We start from the raw sequence: 26354 nt of genomic DNA, 5'->3' as shown, positions 1-26354 counted from the left end.
TTCATGCAAGACAGCCCAATAATTTACAGGAACTGGAGGCATTTTGCCAAGAAAAATGGTCAGCTTTACCATTTGGGAAAATAAAGTACCTCATCCACAACTACCACAAAAGACTTCAAGGTGTCGTTAATGTTAAAGGAGGCAATACACAGTATTCAGGACTAGGGTATATAAACCTTTGATCAGGGTCATTTGGGTAGTTTCTGTTATCATTGTGATTTTAAAAAGAGCAAAAACAATTGTTTGATAATAAATGTCTTGACCCAACCACTAAACATGAATAAAAGTTGTTGTATTATTATTATTCTCTGACAAAAATATTAAAAAATCACAAATTCTGCCAGGTTATGTAAACTTATGAGCACAACTGTATTAATCATTAATTAATTAATTAGTTAATTAGTCTCAATTACAGTATCATAATTTAGCAGTCACAGATATATACAAATCAAAATTATTACAATCCTTAGTTTTGACTAAAGAAAGTGGCATTAATGATATGATCTCTAAAGGATTTAATAAATGTGATTTCTTTAAGATATTTGCAACAACCAGAATTTGAAATATATCAGACAACTTGGTGAAAATAAATTATACTTTTATTAACACAAAGTACTTCAAGACACAAACTGTCATTAGCAATCAGTATATTTACAGCAAAGGGAAGCTAAATGGTGAATTGGCTTGCACGTGTGTGTGGTGAGAAAAGGATCCCTCTTTTTTTCACCACACATGCACATGCAAACTAATGCTTGTAGATATGCGCAAGCTTGCATAAGCATGCATGCATGATACAAGAAGGAGGCAGGATTAGCAGTTTTGGTTTTGAGAACCAATAAATTCAAATGGACCAAGTTTAAACAGCAGAGCTCATGTTAATGAGCTCAGAAGGTTTGTTCCAGCATGACCTCAGAGCAAAAGACAATGTGGTTTAGGTGAACTATGTATTTTAAATAACTATGCTTTTGAAATAAACACATGAACCATTTAAGTTAATTTACATGAACCATGTTATTGAAATGAACAATACCGAGATGTTATAAAGTATCACTTGTTGATGATGATTTTAAATGTATGTTTGTTATCCTCACAGAATTCTTGTGGAATTAGAAGGCAATTTTTGCTGGCTCCTTGGGGATAAAATAGCTAAGCCAGGCCCGCTGGGATTGTTTTTATACTACTTGTGTCTAGGAATGGGTTTTATCAGCATCTTAACAAAGGAAATTGATTGCCTTTGTTCCAGGCCACATGACATCTTCACAAGCTTGCTTTAAATAACTTTGATGAATCTGTTGCCACAGTAATTCTGATCAGGCATTATCTTAAATTCTATACCATTGCTTAAATTAATTGCTATTGATCGAAGGAACTCCCTGAAGATTTCATATTATCTTAGCTACTGTAAAAATGTACATACGAATTAAAAATTTAAATAACATGTTAATTTCTTTTTTTTTAAATTTTTTTTATGACGAATTCAAGTAAATTGGTGGAAAAACCCAATGTCACTGGGTTTACTGAGTGAGGTCACCCATTCATTTAGATTTTATCCAAAGGAGAAGCTGCACCAGAGAGCAACAAATTACCTGACCCATTAATCAGAACTGGGAATTCTAACTGGTAAAAAAAAAAACTTTGTTAGCCATTATTTAGAAAAGTAATCCTATAAGTAATCGTGTCTATTAACACTTTTTATATATATAGGAGCATTTGATTAGTTAGCTACTGGTTATATTTCTCATACTACTAGCTTGTCATGTATCTAGCTAGCTAGCTAGCTAACTAACTAGCTAAGTTAGTTAGCAGTGCTCCCTTTTGCTACTAACCAGTGTCTTAGCTAAGATATCTTAACGCCTCTGCTTTTTGGTAACTAGGTTAATCATATGTGTCTAGGTTATATGTGTCTAGCCTTAAAATTTATGCTTTCTCATTACCTTCTTTTCTGCATAGCTAACTTTCCTGAATTTCTAGTGATAACCCCGTATATTGAGAGAAAGCGAGAAAAAAAACTGACTGTTAACCTCTCAAGTGTTTGGAAAGATGCTGGATCATTACGGGAAACATAGCTAACGTTAGTTAACTAGCTAAATAATGAATATTAGAAATTTAGCAGTAAGATCGTAATGACAGTGCTAACTAGCTAATCGCAAATGTTGTTATCGTTATATTGTTGTAAATGCAATTTAAGTCGAATTCGCATTCGTAAGATACTCTATAAATCTCCGTAATGCAGCTACGTGGAGTAGTTAATCTAGTATGGCACGAAGCTTAGCAAGACTAGCTAATGTTAAAATAAAATGGGTTAAGTAATTGCAAATGCCCAGTTTACTTCCATGCACACAGAGGCTCTTAAACACCAGTTTAGTTTCTTTAAATGCCCCTAGTTGTGGTAAAGCACTAAGAATAACGGAGTAAGCGGGTGGTCCTTTCCAATGTCTCCTTTTAAAGTTCTGTCAATTTTTGGGATATTTTGTGCATGGCGGTACCACTATAAATAGAATTTTTGTAGCTAAAGGCAACACAACGTTTGTCCACCATTTACGTCACACGGATAACGTTTATAACATATTGCGAATACAGCGGGAGATGCAACACAACCCATTTTTAAAACCATATTCCTTGAGTTTGTAATAAAAATGTAATTTGACATACCACAACAGAAGTACATTTAACTTTCCCATTTTCAAAGTTCAAAGTAATAAATGTCTTTCATTATTGTAGGAAATCAGAAATATTGCAATACTATAATTTGCAATAATACTTTTAAATAATTATTTATTAATGAGTTAATATTTCAATCTGATATTCTTCAATCAGACTGATTTTGCAAAATGTCACTAGTAGAACCACACTGCAGCAATCTCCAGTGGTCAACAAAAAAATTTAAGTGTAAATATTTGTAATTAAGTGTGAAATGTCTGATACTGATCCAGACAGCTTATGCTGTACCTATATACATGTCCACTTAAATTTAAGAAGCACAATACTACAAGATATACACATAATATAATATTTAGTATTATAATGTATAATACATATAATCTTTTACTTGACATTATGTATACATTAATTCAGGTGTATGTTTTACCTCAATTGGGGCTTTTTTTTCTGATGGGCTTTCAGATTGAATTACATTTAATTTTACATATTCGAATTTGACAATTTAATGTAGTTGTTGAAAGAGCTCACATATATCTACTGACTGTTTTTACACATTGACTACAAAATGCATTATTATTGGTTTGCTTGCAATTCAATCAGAAATACTCATGCAATATTTAACTCTACATTCTTCACAAGCTGCATGAGTGCAGTCTTAGGTGCCAAAGTCCATAAGGATTATGAAGTAGCCATTACTGGATATGACATAGCTAATGTGTGATGTAAAACAACTAACCACTTAACTACACTTGGCTACAACTATTTTATTGATGACCACATTTAGTGTGTTGTGGATTAAGACTAATTGGCCATTTATTTATCATAGGTATTAACTGCTATAATATACTGCATTAACTGGTATACTATCAATGCATGCTCCATTTTGAGGTATGGTAAGTGTAGAATTTTAACTAAGTCCTACTGCTTTGAGAACTCAGCAGATGTAGATAAAATCTCTTTTTATTGTTGGTTATGTTGGCTTGTTGGTTATTAATAAAACTGACCAAGAATTAAATATTCCTGATTGTTTGCTTGGTTATTCATCATATATGCTTAGAAAAATGTCTTTATCTTTGTTGTTAACCTGAAGGGGTTTATCAATTCATTCCTTAACTTGAAGACAATACAATATTTAATTTATTTTTCCCTCCTTGTAGGCTGTACAGCTGCATCTCATTGCTGAAATAAATCAGATCAAATCACCATTACAATACACCAGTCCTTCAAAATGTGCACTCCATGTTCTTCAGTACAGTAGATCATCTCCTGATGCTGTAGACTGCTGTTGTTTTTTGGTCTGTATTTTGGGCAGATGAATACTGCTCAATGCCACCACCAGCATGTTTGCTCCGTGTGTGACTGCACTGGCAACACAGAGCCAGAAAGAGAATCCCATGCTCTCTTCCAGAACCACGAGGTGGAAAAGGTTCTCACGGAAGTTTACCACACGCTCTGTCAACTGATGGCACCGAACTGCTGCAATGAAGCTGGCAAAACTAAGTGAACAAAACAGAGCTGAGGACAGAGAGAGAAACAGACATACAGATATTGAGTTTTGTTTAAGACTTAAGTACTTTAGGCATCATTTATCTGCAGCTCTGAATTATTTCACCAAAAACAGTAAAATGGTTGAAGTTAATTGTGAATGATAACTAAACAGGATGAGTTAGCAAATGAGGAGAAATAAACTAATAATTTACAATATGTTGTTTTAATAAACCCAACACATAGTGTGTTTACAGTGTAGACAGTTCTCCACCTCAGCTCTCAAACTTCATCTAATTTGTCTAGTTAGAACATGACAACACTGAGGTAGTACAACTGAGACTTCAGGGCAAGTGAATATTGTAAATAATTTCTATGAAAGCATTCCCTTTAGGTTCAGACAAAAATGTATTACTGTGTCTGCATTGTATCTTATATAATGTTGGCCTACCTGCAATGAAGTTCCAGATATACAGGCCTAGAGGTCCCTTGACGGATTGGTAAGGAACTTTTCTGGCATTGTATATGCAGAATGCCAGGCTTACCAGAGCAAAGCCAATAGCAATGAAGAGGAAGAAGATTATGATCATATGAAGACCCGCATTGAGTTTCTTAATTAGATTTGGGAAAACTGAAGAGAGAAAGACATGCATCAATTAAATGTTGAACTCTCTCCTGTGTGTGCGTGAAGGTGTGTGTATGCACAATACAAAAATGAGAAAGTTTAGAAAGACATTATATTAATAATTCGCGTTCATTGTGAATGTTTTAGGAGATCCTCACTGTAGATTTTATAATGTCGGCTCCCCAGGCCACATTTCCGGGTTTTGCCGCCTTGAAAGAGCCCGTAGTAAATATCCCCAGTAAACTGTGCGAGCTCCAAGTTCGACGCATTCACTAGATCAACTCCGGTCTGACACAAGATTGTTCCAATTATCCAGCGCTCGGTGAAAAGCGCCACTACCAGCAGCGCAACAGAGCCAATACAGAGTATCGCGCCTATGGAGAACACGATCCGTTTCCATAGAGTCGGCATCTCAGCTCTCACCCGTGTCGTTCCGCCCCATTCCGACTAAGCAACACAACTCTTCGAGGCATCCACTGTTAATATTTAGAAAATAAATAAATATGTACAACTTGAATACATCCACTAGTGATCCATTCAGTGTGTAATGCTTTCCTTTGCTATAAGGGTTTTAAATACGATAAAAGAGTATAACCTTATAGTAATGAACGAAACCGGCAAGGAAGGAACTCGAGGACACCGAAGCTAAGGCGGTCAAACTGATCCCCCTTACCAGGGAACGTAACCTTATCCGCTTCGGTTTCCAGCCGGAGACTTTAAATGCTCGCTCTTTCTCTCGCGCTCTCTCGCTCTCTCTTGCACACACAGCCAATTTTCTTTAATTTATTGTACCACTACATATTTGCTTATTACTTATTAAAAACTCACACAAACTGAAATGTAATCAACGAACCAGTGCACCGTAGCAGGTTTTGTTGATCTTTTACGCCGTCAAGTTAAGTTGACCTATCGCTATATTCGAAACATGTTATATTGAAAACATATACCACTTTAAATATCTTAAATATGAGCCTATGAGCCATGCTACTATTGGGAGGGGCATACTTGATGCATGCATTTAAATTAGGTGGTTAGTTTATAACCCAGCAACGCTCCCCGTTCCACACTCCTGTTGCCAAATCACTCCTGCTTCTTTGCTTCATCTCTCATTCTCTCGGGTCATTGCATCTTAAGATAGATGGGTTAGAAAAAGGTCGAGCTGGACGGATGTAATTGGGATATAAAACATGTCACAGTCTGCTTGTGGAGTATCATCTTCCTTTATTACAGAAACAATATTGAGTGTTTCAATAAGTTCCCTTCCTTTTTGGCACATTCTTTATTATTTTAGTCTGTAATGTGGAATACAAATTAGAGGAGATCAAACATGAAGCATTTTTAAATGTTTGGTACATTTTTTAATAAAAAAGTGCAGTCACACTTTTAAGTGCAGGCTTTTCATATGTGACAGAAATCGATACCTGTTTTATAGGCTTGTAAATACATACTTATATTTATTGCCTACGAGTCCCTTTTTTGCTTTAGTAATGAAGGGTTCCTTCTTCACAGTGTCACAATTCACATGGATATTAACAACATTCTGGAGGAGTAATAATTTTGATCACAAGAGGGAGACATCTCAAAGCATTTCCCAATAATATAAAGCTGAGCAGCAGAGGTGAGTGTGGAGGAGAGTATGGAAAGTCTAACACTGATCCATCGATCCTTCAGCAATTTAAACAGTTTCAGTGCAAAACATAATGTTTCAAAACAATATGTAAGGCATCATAAATAAATAAAAAACTTTCTAAGATGTATTTCATGTGAAAACATTGTGTGCAAGTGAAAACAAGCTGTTGTAACATGTTTGCAATATGCATATTGCAGTAATTGCAACTCTGTTCTGTCACTTTTACACACTATAAAAATGTTTCAAAGCATTCTTAATGCCTTACATTGTGTGCAAAACATTTTGTGCAATTAAAATAACATGTATTATGTTTGCAATGTGCACAATACAAGTAATTGTAACTCTGTTCTGTCTCTTCTACATACTGTGAAACATCAATTCCAAGCATTTTAATTGCCTTAAACACTGTATTACGACCCCGTCTAGGCTGTGAGGCTGTAACAAGGAAAAAGAAAAATGTGAACAGGTAACAAAATGCAAGTTGAAAAAAAAAAGAACAGCAACAAAACAAACTGAATCACAAGTGGAAGGTTGTGTCAGTTTGTTTTGTACAGAGGTTATCATTTACAAATAATCTTACTGGTGCAAATTCCTTCAGGACTGACCCAGGCCAAAATAATAACCAAAATCCACACTAATGAAATAAAACTATGCATCAACTAATCCTAACAACGCAAAAAACAAACAACAGACTTACCTAACTCCCTAACACAAACAGAGACAAAACCCACACCCAAAAAAAATGTCAGTCACTCCCTACCACCAGTGTCCAACACCAAATTACGAAACAAACAGTATTTATACTCTTTACACAATCACTATATATGTATATATACTACCAAAGCAGGAGGGGCGAAGCCAAAGACGAAGTCCAATAACAACCACATTCACAGCCAAACAAACTTACAGTCTCCTTCCTTCCTTCCTTTCTTTCTTTCTCTCTCTCTCTCTCTCTCTCTCTCTCTCTCTCTCTCTCTCTCTCTTCTGAGAAGGGCCATTAAATAGCCGACACAGTTGATTGGAAAACCTGGCAAGGAACACGAGGCGGAGTCTCAGATAGGGTGCAAATCCTGGCAGTGGAGCTGGAACACATGCACCAAATGAACACAGCACATAACTGTTTCATTGCAAAACATAGTGCTTTCAAACAAAATGTAATGATTTATATAAGAAAACACATTCTAGGAAGTATTTCAATTGAAAACATAGTGGGCAAGTCAAAACAAGCTATGGTATCACATTTGTAATGTGCACATTGCAAGTAATTGCATCTCTGTTCTGTCACTTCTACATACTATGAAACAGCGTTTCAAATCGTTCTAATCACCTTATACACTGTTTCAGAGCAATACATAGTATTTTAAAGTAATATGTAATGCCTGAAAAGAAAGCACGTAATGTATATTTGAAGTGAAAACATTGTGCAATAACAGCTGTAAAACAGCTGTAATAACATGATTGCAATGTGCACATTGCAAGTAATTGCAACTCTGTTCTTTCACTGTTGTACACCAAGAAAGAGCATTTCAAAGCAATCTAATCACCTTAAACAGTGTTTCTGTGCAAAACATAGTGTTTTCAACCAATATGTAATGACTGATAAGAAAAAACCTTCTAAGACATATAAGTGAAAACGTGTGCAAGTGAAAACAAGCTGTGCACATTGCAAGTAATTGAAACTCTGTTCTGTGACTTCTACAAACTATGAAACAGCATTTCCAAGCATTCTAATTGCCTGAAGCAGCGTTTTAGTGCTTTACAGTGTTTTAAAACAATATGTAATGCATAATAAAAAAAAAACCAAAACATTTTCTAAGACATATTTCCAGTGAAAACATTGTGTGTAAGTAGAAACAATTAGCTGTAACATGTTTGAAATGTGCACATTCCAAGTAATTGCAACTCTCTTCCGTCTATTCTACATACAATGAAACAGCTGTAGAGGATGCCTCAGTGCATTTAGAGGGGTGTTGGGATGAGGTGATTGACAGGTAATACTGACAGTTAAACATGAACGCTGACTCCAAATCAGCTATCTTAAGCTTCACTTGACATCTTATTTTAACCTTTTATTGTGTTAATAATGCTGACTGTTCGATTAGAATAGCTTAACCTTCCTATTATTAGCAAGCAAACTAGCTAGCTTGTTAGCTTGCCTGCTAGCCGCCTAGTTTGTCCAAATGTCGCTGAAGGCACTTGACATAAACGTTTATTTTGCGTTGAGTATTTGTTTATGTCACATTAAATTAAATTATGTTAATGATATCCTGATTATTGAATGTCTCGAAGGACTGAATATGGAAAATATGGTTAAGACGCTTCACGTAAGAGAGAGGGGGTGTGTACTCTCTACTGCGCATGCTCTGCCTCCAAACGCACCCAAGATGGCAGCTCCTATGTCGGCCATTTTGGTGGCTTCAAACGTTCAACGGAAGTCAATTGTGCCGTATCATTTATAAACGGAAGGCAGGCAAAGATTTTTTTTTAAATCATGGCATGTTTTTCGTTAATACAAGCTAGCCATAACACAAGTGTGTATTTAGTTGTCTACTATCAGTACCTTTGATCCCTAGATCTAAAATACTTTTTACCAGGCGTTACGCCAAAATCTGCAACCATTGCATTTTGTGACCTTAGGAGGTGCTGTTTCCACTGTCAGTAAAGTTACTGTCAAAACCTACCACGGTGTTGTTTTACGAGAATGAGCAATTGCATGAGATTTGCTTCCTTTCATCTCTGTCATCGTCAACAACTCCTTATCTTCTGCATACGTGCCAACTGCATTCAATCTGTGGAGAGAATTGCCGACCAAGGTAATTTCTAATTTGTGAACTTTTATACATTTACATTTTATGTATTTTATCATTTACATTTTTTGTTATTTTTTTATCAGCAGATATAAGGACACAAGGTGATGAAACAGTTTATATACTGAATGAGTTGATACAAGGTATTACATTCTAAAGTGGGTCTAACATATGTTAAAATGCCGCATTTTGTCTAATAGTTTATGCAGTGCATTAATTTGTCACACAGAGGCAGAAGGGGTGAATCCCTCTAATGTCATCTACTATTCATCGAGCCCTGCGGCAGAGCTCACAATTTTTTCAGGGGACCTCATACAACCGGCGATGTCTTTATATACATATGCAGAGGTCACTGTAGCTTATAACATACGTCTAAATAACTCTAGGCCTATTCAAGCTGTTCAACCACTAACCTGTAGGCCACCATCACTGCGTAATTATAATTTTAAAAACATGATTATTAATCACATTAATACTAGAATCATTGAATCAATTTTTTTTTTCTAAGATGGCTCTGACAACAGGGATCAGGAGTTGAGTCTGTTTGACTGGGAGGATGATTTAAGAGTGCCTCCCCCATCATGTGAGTAATCTGATGAAGAATTCTAACTAATTACTGAAAAGAATCCATTTTTCCCACCTGATTCCTAAAGCTGTTATCAATTGTGTTTAGTCAACAGTGACACGTCGTACCAGGATCAGACACAGCAATCGGAAGTGGGAGAAGCAACAGCAGCGGCAGCATCACCTCCTGATGATCTTTCACAACGGGAACATATGTTGACTGAGCTATGTTATGAAAAAGTTATACTCAGTATATGTTGCAGTGTTCAGATTGTCTAAGACTGTGTAGATTACTGCTATGAAAAACACAAAGAAGAGATGCGAAACTTGTTGAGTGATACATATTCGTTATGCAAATACTGGCCAAAATGCAGAATGGTAGAACATCTGAGCCCCTTTAGTACAGGTAAAATAGAAAATAAATGTGCTCAGCCTCAGTGCAAAGTTTGTAGTGAAAAAATAGAATCGGAGGTCAAACACGAATGTTTCATACCATTACAGGTAGAGATGGTGCACAAATCTTTTGTTAAATTATCTGTTGAAAGAAGAACTCCTACTATCATAGCACAAGGGGGGGAAATTTTGTGCTTTGAAGACACCGCTTATCAATAGAGATTTATAGACAGTCTCTCATTCCTACCTATGAAACCTAACACCATTCCAAAAGCCATGGGGTTTACAGATGCTAAAAAAGGAACATTCCCCCACTTCTACAACACCCTAGAGAATCAGAACTATGTGGGGTCATATACTCAGCCTGAGTTTTACGGTGTGGATACGATAAAGCCCAAAGAGAGGCAAGATTTCTTTGATTGGTATAAAACGTCACTGATAAAATCTTTGACTTCAGAAAAGAGATTGAAGAATACTGCTCTAAGGATGTAAAGATTTTGAAAAGATTTTCAAAAGTGAGATTCTGAGAGACACAGGCATTGACTTGTTCAAGTCGATTACCATAGCATCCGTATACTAACCCTAATACTTGAATTCCATCTAAAAAAGTGTTTTCTTATCATGCATTACAAATTGGTTAAAAACACGTTTTTTCTCTGAAATACTGTTTAAGGTGATTAGATTGCTTTGAAACCCTAACCCTGACCCCAATCCTATCCCTAACCCTAACTTTAAGCCTATCCCAACCCCTGACCCTGACCCTGACCTTAACCCTAAACCAAACCCTAACCCTGACCCTAATCCTATCCCTAACCCTAACTTTAAGGCTATCCCAACCACTAACCGAACCCTGACCCTGAGCCTGACCCTGACCCCAACCCTAACCTAACACTGACCCTAAGCCTGACCATGACCCTGACGCTGACCATGACCCTGACCCTGACCCTAACCCTTAACTTACCCCATCTCTAACCCTAACACTTGGAATACATCTTAGAAAGTGTTTTCTTATCATGCATTATATATTGGTTGAAAACACTGTTTGTGGCAAGGAAATACTATTTAAGGCACTGAGATTATAATCAGACATCATTCATGGTATCTGGCAGTCATTTTGCTCATTTGCATACATTTTTGTCTTTAATCGGATAAAGATCTTGGAATTGAAGATTAACCGTTTGGAATTTTACTAAATTAATGAAGATCTTAATTGTTTACTTAATTTGCATAATTTGCATATGCTCTTTTTGGAATATTAACAGATCATTTGTTTGGAATAACACATTTTCAAAAGAAAACAATACAATTTGACGTTGGAGCTATCTGTTCATATTGAATCAAGTGCTTTGGGGTTAATTGTGGGGATGGGGGTCAAATATATTTCCAGAGATCCTTTGGTGCTATAAGAAAGTAAGAATGACAAAGTTGCACAGAATCTAGCCATATCCGATGAGGTGTTGCAGAGTGTCTCCAAAGTCTCCTACATGCTGGTAAGATCCAGAAAGTGTTCCTGACCATGTAGGGCCATAGGATTCGACATGTGGGTTGATGGGGGTGGCCCTGATGACATATTGGGGCTCTGGACCCCTTCAAGGTTGGGAAAATTAATTACATTTCTGGCCACCCCAGGGGGCTGGCACTCCCATGAAGGGTCCCCTGGGTCTCCTAACACTTGGGTGAATTTTGATTAAAGCAAAAACACAGTTGCTCAGACCATGCACCAACCTTTAAATGTAGGAGGTCGGTACTCATGATAATGTAACTATGCCCAATCGTTGCCCCTCAACCCTTCTGAATGTGTTTTTTTCACAGGCTACTTAAAGTGAGGCCTACTAATGCAATCAAAAGTTCACGTCCACCGTGCGAACACCTTTAAAGATAGGGGCTTGAATCTCAGGATAGTCCATCTGGACAAGGAGTAGTCTATACCCCCTGAGTTATGTGTAGCTACGCCCAATCATTGCCACGCAACCCTGTTGAATGTGTTTTTCAAAGGCTACTTAAAGTGAGGCCTACTTATGCAATCAAAGGTTCTTGGCCACCTTGCACCCATCTTTAAATATAGGGGCTTGAAACTTAGGACAGTCCATCTGGCCAAGGAGTAGTCTATGCCCCCTGAGTTAGGTGTAGCTATGCCCAATCTTAAAGTGAGGCCTACTTATGCAATTAAAAGTTCACAGCCGCCATGCACCAATTTTAAAATCAAGGAGGTTGAAACTCATGATTATCCATCTGACCAAGGAGTACTCTGTGCCTCCCGAGTTAGGTGTAGCTATGCCCAAGAATTGCCATGCAACCATGTTGAATGTGTGTGGAGTAGTCTTTGCCCTGTGACTTAGGTGTAGCTACACTAAATTGCTGCCACACAACCCTTCTGAATGTATGTTTTTCACAGGCTATTTAAAGTGAGGCCTACTTATGCAATCATAAGTTCACAGCCACTGAGTGCAAATCTTTAAAGATAGGAGGTTGAAACTCAGGATAATCCATCTGGCTGTGGAGTAGTCTATGCCCTCCGAGTTAAGTGTAGCTACACCCAATCGTTGCCACGCAATGCTTCTGAATGTGTGCTTTTCACAGGCTTCTTAAAGTGAGGCCTACTTATACAATCAAAAGTTCACAGCCGCCATGCACCCATCTTTAAATCTATTAGGTTGGATCTCGATATTTTCCATCTGGCCATGGAGTAGTATATGCTCCCTGAATTAGAGGTAACTAAACAGAAGTCTTTTCCATGTAACCCTGCTGAATGTGTTTTTTGCCGAGTCATTCTCAGTGTGTTTTACAAAAGCTAATGAAATGGAGGCTGTCTATCTATTTTGCTCATTTATATATTTTTGAATTTTTTTGGATAAAGGTTTTGGAACTGAGGATCAACCTTTTGGAATTTTACTAAATTAATGAAGATCTTAATTGTTTGCCTAATTTGCATATGATTTTTTTGGAATATTAACAGATTATTTATTTGGAATAACACATTTTCAGAAGAAAACAATAAAATTTGATGTTGGAGCTAACCATTCATATTGAATCAAGTCCTTTTGAGTTGATTGTGAGGATGGGGGTCAAAAATGTTTCTAGAAACCTTTTGATGCTATAAAAATATAAGTGTGACAAACTGGCTTGGATCCTGGCCAAATTAGATGAGGTGTTGCAGAGAGGCATGCCCAATGTCTCCAAAGTCTCCTACATGCTGGCAAGTGTTCCCAACCTCATAGGGCCATGGGATTCGACTTGTGGGCTGGTGGGGGTGGCCCTGATGACATATTGGGGTGCCAGACCCCTATGAGGTCCAGAAAGCTACTTAGATTTTCAGTCACACCAGGGGACCGGTGCTCTCATGAGGGATCCCTTGGGCCTCCCCCATGCCTCCATTGATGTTTCATGGCCCTACGAGGTCCTGAGAGCTACTTAGATTTTCAGTCACACCAGGGGGCCAGTGCTCTCATGAGGGGCCCCTTGGGCCTCCTTCATGCCTCCCCTGATGTTTTGTGGCCCTGTGAGGTCCGGGAAAGTGACTTAGAGTTTTGGCCCTCCCGTGAAGCCAGCGTGCTGATATGTCAGCCTGGTGCCTCCCCGCAGCCTTGGAGACAACTGGCACTGACATATGTCACTCAGGGAATCTGACTGGGGAGGTTTCTCAAGCTGGAACCTGACTGGAACATGGAAATATGAAATGGATGTTATGGAGTAGCTTTGCTGGATATTTCTTTAGATGTGGATGCAAAAACTGTACTCATTAGAGATTTTTATTTACTACTTGGAATGTATAGAACTTTACATGCTAAACTGGGATACAAAGATTGGATAGATTAGTGATTTTCATTCCCTTTGTGGATTTACCACTCACCAGATTTAAAAACCCTTTGAAAAAAACTCAAATTTTTGTTCAGGGACTTGAGAGATGCTTACGTGCTTGCCTCAACTTTTTAATTGCTCCACAAGGGTACTTAGAGTTGTTGGCCAAGTGGCGCTCTGATATGTAATTTGAGGGACCAGGACTAACATCTGGGTTTGCCTTGGGGAAAAAAAGACAGTTGCTCATATCATGGCCAAAGTGGGTCGGATCATGGCCACCGTACATCCATCTTTAAAAGTAAGGGGTTGAAACTGGTAATGCTCTATCTGGCCAAGTAGTAGTCTATGCCTGCATAGTTAGGAGCAGCTATGCATAAGCATTGCCATGCAACCTTGCTCAATGTGTGTTTTTCAGATTGTCACCTTCACCCCTACCTTGCATTGCGGTTCCCACAGCAATGCCTCTGTTTACTTACTTCCTGGATTTGTTTCCTTGTACTTCTTTGTTTTGGTTTCTGTTGGTTCCTCCCCCTGGTTAGTATCCCCTCCTGTTATTGTAATAGCATGTATTGTGTTAGTCCTCATTAGTCTCTCTCTAGGGCTGACCCTTCGCTAACTTTATAGCTTTGTTCAGTTTGTCCAGTGAGCTCTGAAGGTATGGTGAGAGGCTAGCCTACTTCTGCTGCTCTTCAGCCTGCTTTCCCATGTGCAGATGAGCAATAGCAGCAAAATAGTAAATCTTCATCTGCACAAGCTTCTTCCAGTCTTTCTGGATCTTCCCAAAATGCACCTTTTGGAATGAAAGAGATGGTAATATTGGCATTGAGATACACCTTTTGGAATGAAAGTGATGGCATTGAGAAAACTTTTGGAATAACAGATGGTGTTCTTGGAATTGAGATTTAACTTTTGGAATGAAAGAGATGGTATTCTTGGAATTTGAGATTCACCTTTTGGAATGAACGATGGTATTCTTTGAATTGAGAGGCAACTTTTGGAATAAGAGATGGCATTCTTCGAATTTGAGATGCGCCTTTTGGAATAAGAGATAGTAATCTTCGAATTTGAGATGTACCTTTTGGAATGAAAGATTGTATTCTTGGAATTTGAGATGCACCTTTTGGAAGGAAAGATGGTATTCTTGGAAATGAGATGCAGCTTTTGGAATAACAGATGGTATTCTTGGAATTGAGATGCAACATTTGGAATAAAAGATGCTAGTCTTTGAATTTGAGATGCACCTTTAGGAATGAAATGTGGTTTTCTTGGAATTGAGATGCACCTTTTGGAATGAAAGACCTGGTATTCTAGGAATTGAGATCCAATTTTTGGAATGAAAGATGGTATTCTTGGAACTGAGATGCAACTTTTGGAATAAGAGATGGTATTCTTGAAATTCACATGCAACCTTTGGAATAATATGGATCACGGTCTTGGAATTGGGATACAGATTTTGGAATGACAACTGAAATGTTTTCTGATTGGTCAGGGTGGTAAAACCCATCCATTCCAAAAAGACTTGATCTGATTCCGTAAACAATGTCTTAGAATATATTCTATGTTTTATATTCTGGGCCATGTTAAATATTCCAAAAAGTGGATCAATTCCTTTACCCTAACCATGACCCTGACCCTGTCCCTAACCCTAACCCTGACCCTAACCCTAAACCTAAACCTAAACCTAACCCTAACCCTAACCTAAACTCTAACTTAACCCTAACCCTGACCCTGACCCTGGCCCTAACCCTAAACCAACCCTAACCCTACCATAACCCTAACCCTAACCCTAAAGCTAACCTAAATCTAACCCTAACCTAACCCTAACCCTACCTCTAACCCCTAACCCTCACCGTAACCCTAACCTAACCCTAACCCTGACCCTGAGCCTAAACCAACCCTAACGCTAACCTAACCCTAACTCTAACCCTAAACTAAACCCTAACTTAACCATAACCCTGACCCTCTTCCTAACCCTAAAGCTGCCCTTGACCCTAACCATAAACCAACCCTAACCCTAACCCTACCATAACTCTAATGCAACCCTAACCTAACCTTAACCCTAACCCTGACTCTGACTCTAACCCTAGCCCTAGCCCTAGCCTTAGCCCTGACCATAACCCTAACCAAACCTAAAACTAACCCTAACCCTAACCTAAACCTAACCCTGACTCTAACCCTAAACCAACCCTAACCCTAACCCTACCCCTAAGCCCAAACCCTCACCTCCACCGTAACCTTAACCATAACTCTAACCCTAACCTAACCCTAAACCTAAACCTAACCTGACCCTAACCCTAACCCTATCCCTAAACCTACCCTAACCCTAACCATAATTCTAACTCTAACCCTAATCTAACCCTAATCCTAACATTAACATTACCCTAACATAACCCTAACTTTAACCCTAACCCTGACTCTGACCCTAACACTAACCCTAACGGTAAACCCTAACCCTAACCATGACCCAAAAGCAACCCTAACCCTAAACCTATCCTTAACCCTGACCCAGACCCTAATACTAAGAATAACCCTAACCCTAAACCCAACCCTAACCATACCCCTAACCTAACGCTGACCGTAAGCATATTCCAACCCTAACCCTAAACTGACCCTGACCCTAACATTAAACCTATCCTAATCCTAAACATAACTCTAACCTAACCCTAACCTTATCCCTAACCTATCCCAACCCTAACCCTAACCCTAACCTTAACCCTATCCATAAACCCTAACCATACCCTAACCATATCCCTAACTCTAACCCTAACCCTACCCTAACCCTAAACCTAATCCTAATCCTATCCCTAACTGAAACCTAACCCTAACCCTAACCCTACCCCTACCCCTAAATCCGAACCCTCATCAACACTGTAATGCTAACCTAACCCCAGCCCTAAACTTAACCCTTACACTAACTCTAAATCTAACCTAAGCCTAACCCTAACCCTAACCGTAACCCTACTCTAACCCTAACCCTACCCTAATCCTGACCCTAACCCTAACCCTAACCCTTAACCAAAGATAACCTATCCCTAACTCTTAGGCTAACCATATTGCTAACTATCTAAAGCTAACCCTGACCCTAACCCTGAACATAACCGTAAACCAACCTTAACCCTAACCTGACCCTGACCTTAACCCTAACCCTACCCCTACCCCTACCCCTGACCTTAACCTTAAACCTATCCTAACCCTAACGCTAACTCTAACCTAACACTAACCCTAACTCTAAGCTAACCCTAAACCAATCCCTAACCCTGACCCTGATGCTAACAATGACCCTAAGCCTAACCCTAACCCTAACTCTAACCCTATTGGTAACTTAACCCTAACCTGATCCAAACCCTAACCCTGACACTGATCTTGAACATGACTATAAACCATAAACCCAAACCGGAACCCTAAGCCTAACCCTAAGCCTAACCCAACCCTAACCCTAACCTAACCCTAAGCCTAACTCTAACCCTAAGCCTAACCAAACCCTAACCCTAACCCTAACCCTAACCTAACCCTGACCCTGATCCTGCCCATAACCCTAACCCTAACAATAACCCTAACCCTAAACATAACCCTAACCTAAGCTTAAACCTAACCTAACCCAAACCCTAACTCTAATCCTAACCCTGACCTGACCCTGATCCTGACCATAACTCTATCCATAACCCTAACGCTAACCCTCACTCTGACCCTAACCTTAATCCTATTACTAACCAAGCCCTCACCCTAATGCTAAACCTAACTCTAAACTAACCCTGATCCTGATCCTGACCCTGACTATAACCCTAGCCTTATCAATAACCCTAACCTTAACACTAAGACTAACCCTAACCCAAATGATAAATCTAACCCTAACCAAACCATAACACTAATCCTGACCCTACCTTGACCCTAATCTTAAACCTTCCCTAACCCTAACACTAAACCTAACCCTAACCCTAACTATAACCCTATCCCTAACCCTAACCATAACCAAGCCCTAACCCTAAGCCTAACCCTAAACCTTACCAAACAATAACCCTAATCTTAACCCTTACCCTAAACCTAAACCTAAACCTATCCTAACCCTAACCCTAACCCTAACCTTAACCCTAAACCTTACCAAATAATAACCCTAATCTTAACCCTTACCCTAACTTTAAGACTAACCCTAACCCTAATCCTATCCTAACCCTTACGCAAGATTATCCTTAACCCTACCCCTAACTCTGTTCCTAACCCTGAACTGACCCTGATGTTGACCCTAACCCTAACCAAAACATAACCCTAACCGTAACCCTAACCCTAATCCAAATAATAAACCTAACCCTATCCAACCCCTAACACTAACCCTAACCTAACCCTAATCATAACCCTACCTTGACCCTAATCTTAATCCTTCCCTAACCCTAACCCTAACATAACCCTAAACCCTAACCCTAACGCTAAGCATAACTTTAACCTAACCCTAATCCTAACTCTAATCCTAACCCTAAAGCTAACCTAAACCTAACCCTAACCCTACCTCTAAACCCTAACCCTCACCCTCACCGTAACCCTAACCTAACCCTATCCCTGACCCTGAGCCTAAACCAACCCTAACGCTAACCTAACCCTAACCCAAACTCTAACCCTAAACTAAACCCTAACTTAACTGTAACCCTGACCCTCTTCCTAACCCTAAAGCTGCCCTTGACCCTAACCCTAAACCAACCCTAACCCTAACTCTACCATAACTCTAATGCAACCCTAACCTTAACCCTAACCCTGACTCTGACTCTAACCCTAGCCCTAGCCCTAGCCTTAGCCCTGACCATAACCCTAACCAAACCTAAAACTAACCCTAACCCTAAAAAAGAAACCAAGTACTAAGATGTATTTCAAATGAAAACAAGCTGTTGTCCCATGATTGCAATGTGCCATTCTATCTGCAAATCTGTTTTTTTCACTTCTATATACAATGAAACAGCTTTTCCAAGTCTTCAAATCGCATTAAACAGTGTATTACTGCATTACATAGTGTTGTAGAGTAAGATGAACTAAATACCAGACATTTTGTACAAGTGAAAAACTGTTCTAACATGTTTGCAATCTGCTCCTTTTAACTGCAGCTCTGTTCTTTCCCTTCTACATACGATGTAACAGCGTTTCCAAGCTTTCTATTCAGCTTAAACTATGTTTTATAGCAATCTAAAATGAAAAAAGAAACCAAGTACTAAGTTGTATTTCAAGTGAAAACAAGCTGTTGTACCATGATTGCAATGTGCACATTGTATCTGCAAATCTGTTTTTTCACTTCTGTATACAATGAAACAGCTTTTCCAAGTCTTCAAATCGCATTAAACAGTGTTTTAATGCATTACATAGTGTTGTAGAGTAAGATGAACTAAATACCAGACATTTTGTACAAGTGAAAAACTGTTCTAACATGTTTGCAATCTGCTCCTTTTAACTGCAGCTCTGTTCTTTCCCTTCTACATACTATGTAACAGCGTTTCCAAGCTTTCTATTCAGCTTAAACTATGTTTTATAGCAATCTAAAATGAAAAAAGAAACCAAGTACTAAGTTGTATTTCAAGTGAAAACAAGCTGTTGTACCATGATTGCAATGTGCACATTGTATCTGCAAATCTGTTTTTTCACTTCTGTATACAATGAAACAGCTTTTCCAAGTCTTCAAATCGCAATAAACAGTGTTTTAATGCATTACATAGTGTTGTAGAGTAAGATGAACTAAATACCAGATATTTTGTACAAGTGAAAAACTGTTCTAACATGTTTGCAATCTGCTCCATTTAACTGCAGCTCTGTTCTTTCCCTTCTACATACGATGAAACAGCGTTTCCAAGCTTTCTATTCAGCTTAAACCATGTTTTATAGCAATCTAAAATGAAAAAAGAAACCAAGTACTAAGTTGTATTTCAAGTGAAAACAAGCTGTTGTACCATGATTGCAATGTGCACATTGTATCTGCAAATCTGTTTTTTTATGAAACAGCGTTTCCAAGCTTTCTATTCAGCTTAAACCATGTCATTGTAATCGCCCTAAACACTGTTTCAGGGCAAGAGATTGTGTTTTAGACTAAAATGTAATGCATTATAATTGGAATCTTTACATTGCAACTCTGTTCTTTACCTATTAAACACATTGAAACAGCATTGTAATCGCCCTAAACACTGTTTCAGGGCAAGAGATTGTGTTTTAGACTAAAATGTAATGCTTTATAATGGTATCTTTACATTGCTACTCTGTTTTTTACCTTTTAAACAGCATTGTAATCGCCCTAAACACTGTTTCAGGGCAAGAGATTGTGTTTTAGACTAAAATGTAATGCATTATAATTGGAATCTTTACATTGCAACTCTGTTCTTTACCTATTAAACACATTGAAACAGCATTGTAATCGCCCTAAACACTGTTTCAGGGCAAGAGATTGTGTTTTAGACTAAAATGTAATGCTTTATAATGGTATCTTTACATTGCTAGTCTGTTTTTTACCTTTTAAACAGCATTGTAATCGCCCTAAACACTGTTTCAGGGCAAGAGATTGTGTTTTAGACTAAAATGTAATGCATTATAAATGGAATCTTTACATTGCAACTCTGTTCTTTACCTTTTAAACACATTGAAACAGCATTGTAATTGCCCTAAACACTGTTTCAGGGCAAGAGATTGTGTTTTCGACTAAAATGTAATGCATTATAAATGGAATCTTTACATTGCAACTCTGTTCTTTCACTTTTAAACACATTGAAACAGCGTTTCAAAGCATTGTATTCGCCCTAAACGCTGTTTCAGGGCAAGATATTGTGTTTTAGACTAAAATGTAATGCATTATAAATGGTGTATTTACATTGGTATTTGTTCTTTACCTTTTAAACACATTGAAACAGCATTGTAATTACCCTAAACACTGTTTCAGGGCAAGAGATTGTGTTTTAGACTAAAATGTAATGCATTATAAATGGTATCTTTACATTGGTATTTGTTCTTTACCTTTTAAACACATTGAAACAGCATGGTAATTGCCCTAAACACTGTGTCAGGGCAAGAGATTGTGTTTTAGACTAAAATGTAATGCATTATAATTGGAATCTTGACATTGCAACTCTGTTCTTTACCTTTTAAACACATTGAAACAGCATTGTAATCGCCCTAAACACTGTTTCAGGGCAAGAGATTGTGTTTTAGACTAAAATGTAATGCATTATAAATGGAATCTTTACATTGCAACTCTGTTCTTTACCTTTTAAACACATTGAAACAGCATTGTATCGCCCTAAACACTGTTTCAGGGCAAGAGATTGTGTTTTAGACTAAAATGTAATGCATTATAAATGGAATCTTTATATTGCAACTCTGTTCTTTACCTTTTAAAGTCATTGAAACAGCGTTTCAAAGCATTGTATTCGCCCTAAACGCTGTTTCAGGGCAAGAGATTGTGTTTTAGACTAAAATGTAATGGATTATAATTGGAATCTTTACATTGCAACTCTATTCTTTACTTTTTAAACACATTGAAACAGCATTGTAATCGCCCTAAACACTGTTTCAGGGCAAGAGATTGTGTTTTAGACTAAAATGTAATGCATTATAATTGGAATCTTTACATTGCAACTCTGTTCTTTACCTTTTAAACACATTGAAACAGCATTGTAATCGCCCTAAACACTGTTTCAGGGCAAGAGATTGTGTTTTAGATTAAAATGTAATGCATTATAAATGGAATCTTTACATTGCAACTCTGTTCTTTACCTTTTAAAGACATTGAAACAGTGTTTCAAAGCATTGTATTCGCCCTAAATGCTGTTTCAGGGCAAGAGATTGTGTTTTAGACTAAAATGTAATGCATTATAATTGGAATCTTTACATTGCAACTCTATTCTTTACCTTTTAAACACATTGAAACAGCGTTTCAAAGCATTGTATTCGCCCTAAACGCTGTTTCAGGGCAAGAGATTGTGTTTTAGACTAAAATGTAATGCATTATAAATGGTATCTTTACATTGCTACTCTGTTCTTTACCCTTTAAACACATTGAAACAGCATTGTAATCGACCTAAACACTGTTTCAGGGCAAGAGATTGTGTTTTAGACTAAAATGTAATGCTTTATACATGGTATCTTTACATTGCTACTCTGTTTTTTACCTTTTAAACAGCTCTGTAATCGCCCTAAACACTGTTTCAGGGCAAGAGATTGTGTTTTAGACTAAAATGTAATGCATTATAAATGGTATCTTTGCATTGCAACTCTATTCTTTACCTTTTAAACAGCGTTTCAAAGCATTGTATTCGCCCTAAAAGCTGTTTCAGGGCAAGAGATTATGTTTTAGACTAAAATGTAATGCATTATAATTGGAATCTTTACATTGCAACTATGTTCTTTACCTTTTAAATACATTGAAACAGCATTGTAATCGGCCTAAACACTGTTTCAGGGCAAGAGATTGTGTTTTAGACTAAAATGTAATGCTTTATAAATGGTATCTTTACATTGCAACTCTGTTTTTTACCTTTTAAACAGCATTGTAATCGCCCTAAACGCTGTTTCAGGGCAAGAGATTGTGTTTTAGACAAGAATGTAATGCATTATAAATCGTGTCTTTACATTTCAACTCTGTTCTTTACCTTTTAAACACATTGAAACAGCGTTTCAAAGCATTGTATTCGCCGTAAACGCTGTTTCAGGGCAAGAGATTGTGTTTTAGACTAAAATGTAATGCATTATAAATGGTATCTTTACATTGGTATTTGTTCTTTACCTTTTAAACACATTGAAACAGCATGGTAATTGCCCTAAACACTGTTTCAGGGCAAGAGATTGTGTTTTAGACTAAAATGTAATGCATTATAATTGGAATCTTGACATTGCAACTCTGTTCTTTACCTTTTAAACACATTGAAACAGCATTGTAATCGCCCTAAACACTGTTTCAGGGCAAGAGATTGTGTTTTAGACTAAAATGTAATGCATTATAAATGGAATCTTTACATTGCAACTCTGTTCTTTACCTTTTAAACACATTGAAACAGCATTGTATCGCCCTAAACACTGTTTCAGGGCAAGAGATTGTGTTTTAGACTAAAATGTAATGCATTATAAATGGAATCTTTATATTGCAACTCTGTTCTTTACCTTTTAAAGTCATTGAAACAGCGTTTCAAAGCATTGTATTCGCCCTAAACGCTGTTTCAGGGCAAGAGATTTTGTTTTAGACTAAAATGTAATGGATTATAATTGGAATCTTTACATTGCAACTCTATTCTTTACTTTTTAAACACATTGAAACAGCATTGTAATCGCCCTAAACACTGTTTCAGGGCAAGAGATTGTGTTTTAGACTAAAATGTAATGCATTATAATTGGAATCTTTACATTGCAACTCTGTTCTTTACCTTTTAAACACATTGAAACAGCATTGTAATCGCCCTAAACACTGTTTCAGGGCAAGAGATTGTGTTTTAGATTAAAATGTAATGCATTATAAATGGAATCTTTACATTGCAACTCTGTTCTTTACCTTTTAAAGACATTGAAACAGTGTTTCAAAGCATTGTATTCGCCCTAAATGCTGTTTCAGGGCAAGAGATTGTGTTTTAGACTAAAATGTAATGCATTATAAATGGAATCTTTATATTGCAACTCTGTTCTTTACCTTTTAAAGTCATTGAAACAGCGTTTCAAAGCATTGTATTCGCCCTAAACGCTGTTTCAGGGCAAGAGATTGTGTTTTAGACTAAAATGTAATGGATTATAATTGGAATCTTTACATTGCAACTCTATTCTTTACTTTTTAAACACATTGAAACAGCATTGTAATCGCCCTAAACACTGTTTCAGGGCAAGAGATTGTGTTTTAGACTAAAATGTAATGCATTATAATTGGAATCTTTACATTGCAACTCTGTTCTTTACCTTTTAAACACATTGAAACAGCATTGTAATCGCCCTAAACACTGTTTCAGGGCAAGAGATTGTGTTTTAGATTAAAATGTAATGCATTATAAATGGAATCTTTACATTGCAACTCTGTTCTTTACCTTTTAAAGACATTGAAACAGTGTTTCAAAGCATTGTATTCGCCCTAAATGCTGTTTCAGGGCAAGAGATTGTGTTTTAGACTAAAATGTAATGCATTATAATTGGAATCTTTACATTGCAACTCTATTCTTTACCTTTTAAACACATTGAAACAGCGTTTCAAAGCATTGTATTCGCCCTAAACGCTGTTTCAGGGCAAGAGATTGTGTTTTAGACTAAAATGTAATGCATTATAATTGGAATCTTTACATTGCAACTATGTTCTTTACCTTTTAAATACATTGAAACAGCATTGTAATCGCCCTAAACACTGTTTCAGGGCAAGAGATTGTGTTTTAGACTAAAATGTAATGCTTTATAAATGGTATCTTTACATTGCAACTCTGTTTTTTACCTTTTAAACAGCATTGTAATCGCCCTAAACGCTGTTTCAGGGCAAGAGATTGTGTTTTAGACAAGAATGTAATGCATTATAAATCGCGTCTTTACATTTCAACTCTGTTCTTTACCTTTTAAACACATTGAAACAGCGTTTCAAAGCATTGTATTCGCCGTAAACGCTGTTTCAGGGCAAGAGATTGTGTTTTAGACTAAAATGTAATGGATTATAATTGGAATCTTTACATTGCAACTCTATTCTTTACCTTTTAAACACATTGAAACAGCATTGTAATCGCTCTAAACACTGTTTCAGGGCAAGAGATTGTGTTTTAGACTAAAATGTAATGCATTATAATTGGAATCTTTATATTGCAACTCTGTTCTTTACCTTTTAAACACATTGAAACAGCGTTTCAAAGCATTGTATTCGCCCTAAACGCTGTTTCAGGGCAAGAGATTGTGTAATAGACTAAAATGTAATGGATTATAATTGGAATCTTTACATTGCAACTCTATTCTTTACCTTTTAAACACATTGAAACAGCATTGTAATCGCCCTAAACACTGTTTCAGGGCAAGAGATTGTGTTTTAGACTAAAATGTAATGCATTATAAATGGAATCTTTACATTGCAACTCTGTTCTTTACCTTTTAAAGACATTGAAACAGCGTTTCAAAGCATTGTATTCACCCTAAACGCTTTTTCAGGGCAAGAGATTGTGTAATAGACTAAAATGTAATGGATTATAATTGGAATCTTTACATTGCAACTCTATTCTTTACCTTTTAAACACATTGAAACAGCATTGTAATCGCCCTAAACGCTGTTTCAGGGCAAGAGATTGTGTTTTAGACTAAAATGTAATGCATTATAAATGGTATCTTTACATTGCTACTCTGTTCTTTACCTTTTAAACACATTGAAACAGCATTGTAATCGCCCTAAACACTGTTTCAGGGCAAGAGATTGTGTTTTAGACTAAAATGTAATGCATTATAAATGGTATCTTTGCATTGCAACTCTATTCTTTACCTTTTAAACAGCGTTTCAAAGCATTGTATTCGCCCTAAAAGCTGTTTCAGGGCAAGAGATTGTGTTTTAGACTAAAATGTAATGCATTATAAATGGTTTCTTTACATTGCTACTTTGTTCTTTACCCTTTAAACACATTGAAACAGCATTGTAATCGCCCTAAACACTGTTTCAGGGCAAGAGATTGTGTTTTAGACTAAAATGTAATGCTTTATACATGGTATCTTTACATTGCTACTCTGTTTTTTACCTTTTAAACAGCTCTGTAATCGCCCTAAACACTGTTTCAGTGCAAGAGATTGTGTTTTAGACTAAAATGTAATGCATTATAAATGGTATCTTTGCATTGCAACTCTATTCTTTACCTTTTAAACAGCGTTTCAAAGCATTGTATTCGCCCTAAAAGCTGTTTCAGGGCAAGAGATTGTGTTTTAGACTAAAATGTAATGCATTATAATTGGAATCTTTACATTGCAACTATGTTCTTTACCTTTTAAATACATTGAAACAGCATTGTAATCGCCCTAAACACTGTTTCAGGGCAAGAGATTGTGTTTTAGACTAAAATGTAATGCTTTATAAATGGTATCTTTACATTGCAACTCTGTTTTTTACCTTTTAAACAGCATTGTAATCGCCCTAAACGCTGTTTCAGGGCAAGAGATTGTGTTTTAGACTAGAATGTAATGCATTATAAATCGTGTCTTTACATTTCAACTCTGTTCTTTACCTTTTAAACACATTGAAACAGCATTGTAATCACCCTAAACACTGTTTCAGGGCAAGAGATTGTGTATTAGACTAAAATGTAATGCATTATAAATGGAATCTTTACATTGCAACTCTGTTCTTTACCTTTTAAAGTCATTGAAACAGCGTTTCAAAGCATTGTATTCGCCCTAAACACTGTTTCAGGGCAAGAGATTGTGTTTTAGAATAAAATGTAATGGATTATAA

At 37.1% G+C, this 26354-nt stretch overlaps 1 protein-coding gene across 1 annotated transcript; it reads right to left on the bottom strand.

Annotated features, from left to right (window-relative positions):
• Nucleotides 1-2758: 2758 nt before the first annotated feature.
• Nucleotides 2759-5454, bottom strand: clrn2 (clarin 2). Its single transcript, XM_081714332.1, has 3 exons — nucleotides 4930-5454; nucleotides 4598-4777; nucleotides 2759-4176 (listed from the first exon to the last, which is right to left on the bottom strand). Exons 1-3 carry the CDS (start codon nucleotides 5180-5182, stop codon nucleotides 3908-3910), a joined length of 702 nt encoding a protein of 233 aa, XP_081570458.1. The 5' UTR covers nucleotides 5183-5454; the 3' UTR covers nucleotides 2759-3907.
• Between the last annotated feature and the right edge of the window lie 20900 nt (nucleotides 5455-26354).

The sequence above is a fragment of the Electrophorus electricus genome, chromosome 5 (genome assembly GCF_041902795.1).
Source record: "Electrophorus electricus isolate QZ-2024a chromosome 5, ASM4190279v1, whole genome shotgun sequence".
Classification (NCBI taxonomy): domain Eukaryota; kingdom Metazoa; phylum Chordata; class Actinopteri; order Gymnotiformes; family Gymnotidae; genus Electrophorus; species Electrophorus electricus.
This window is presented reverse-complemented; position numbering and strand designations above follow the sequence as displayed.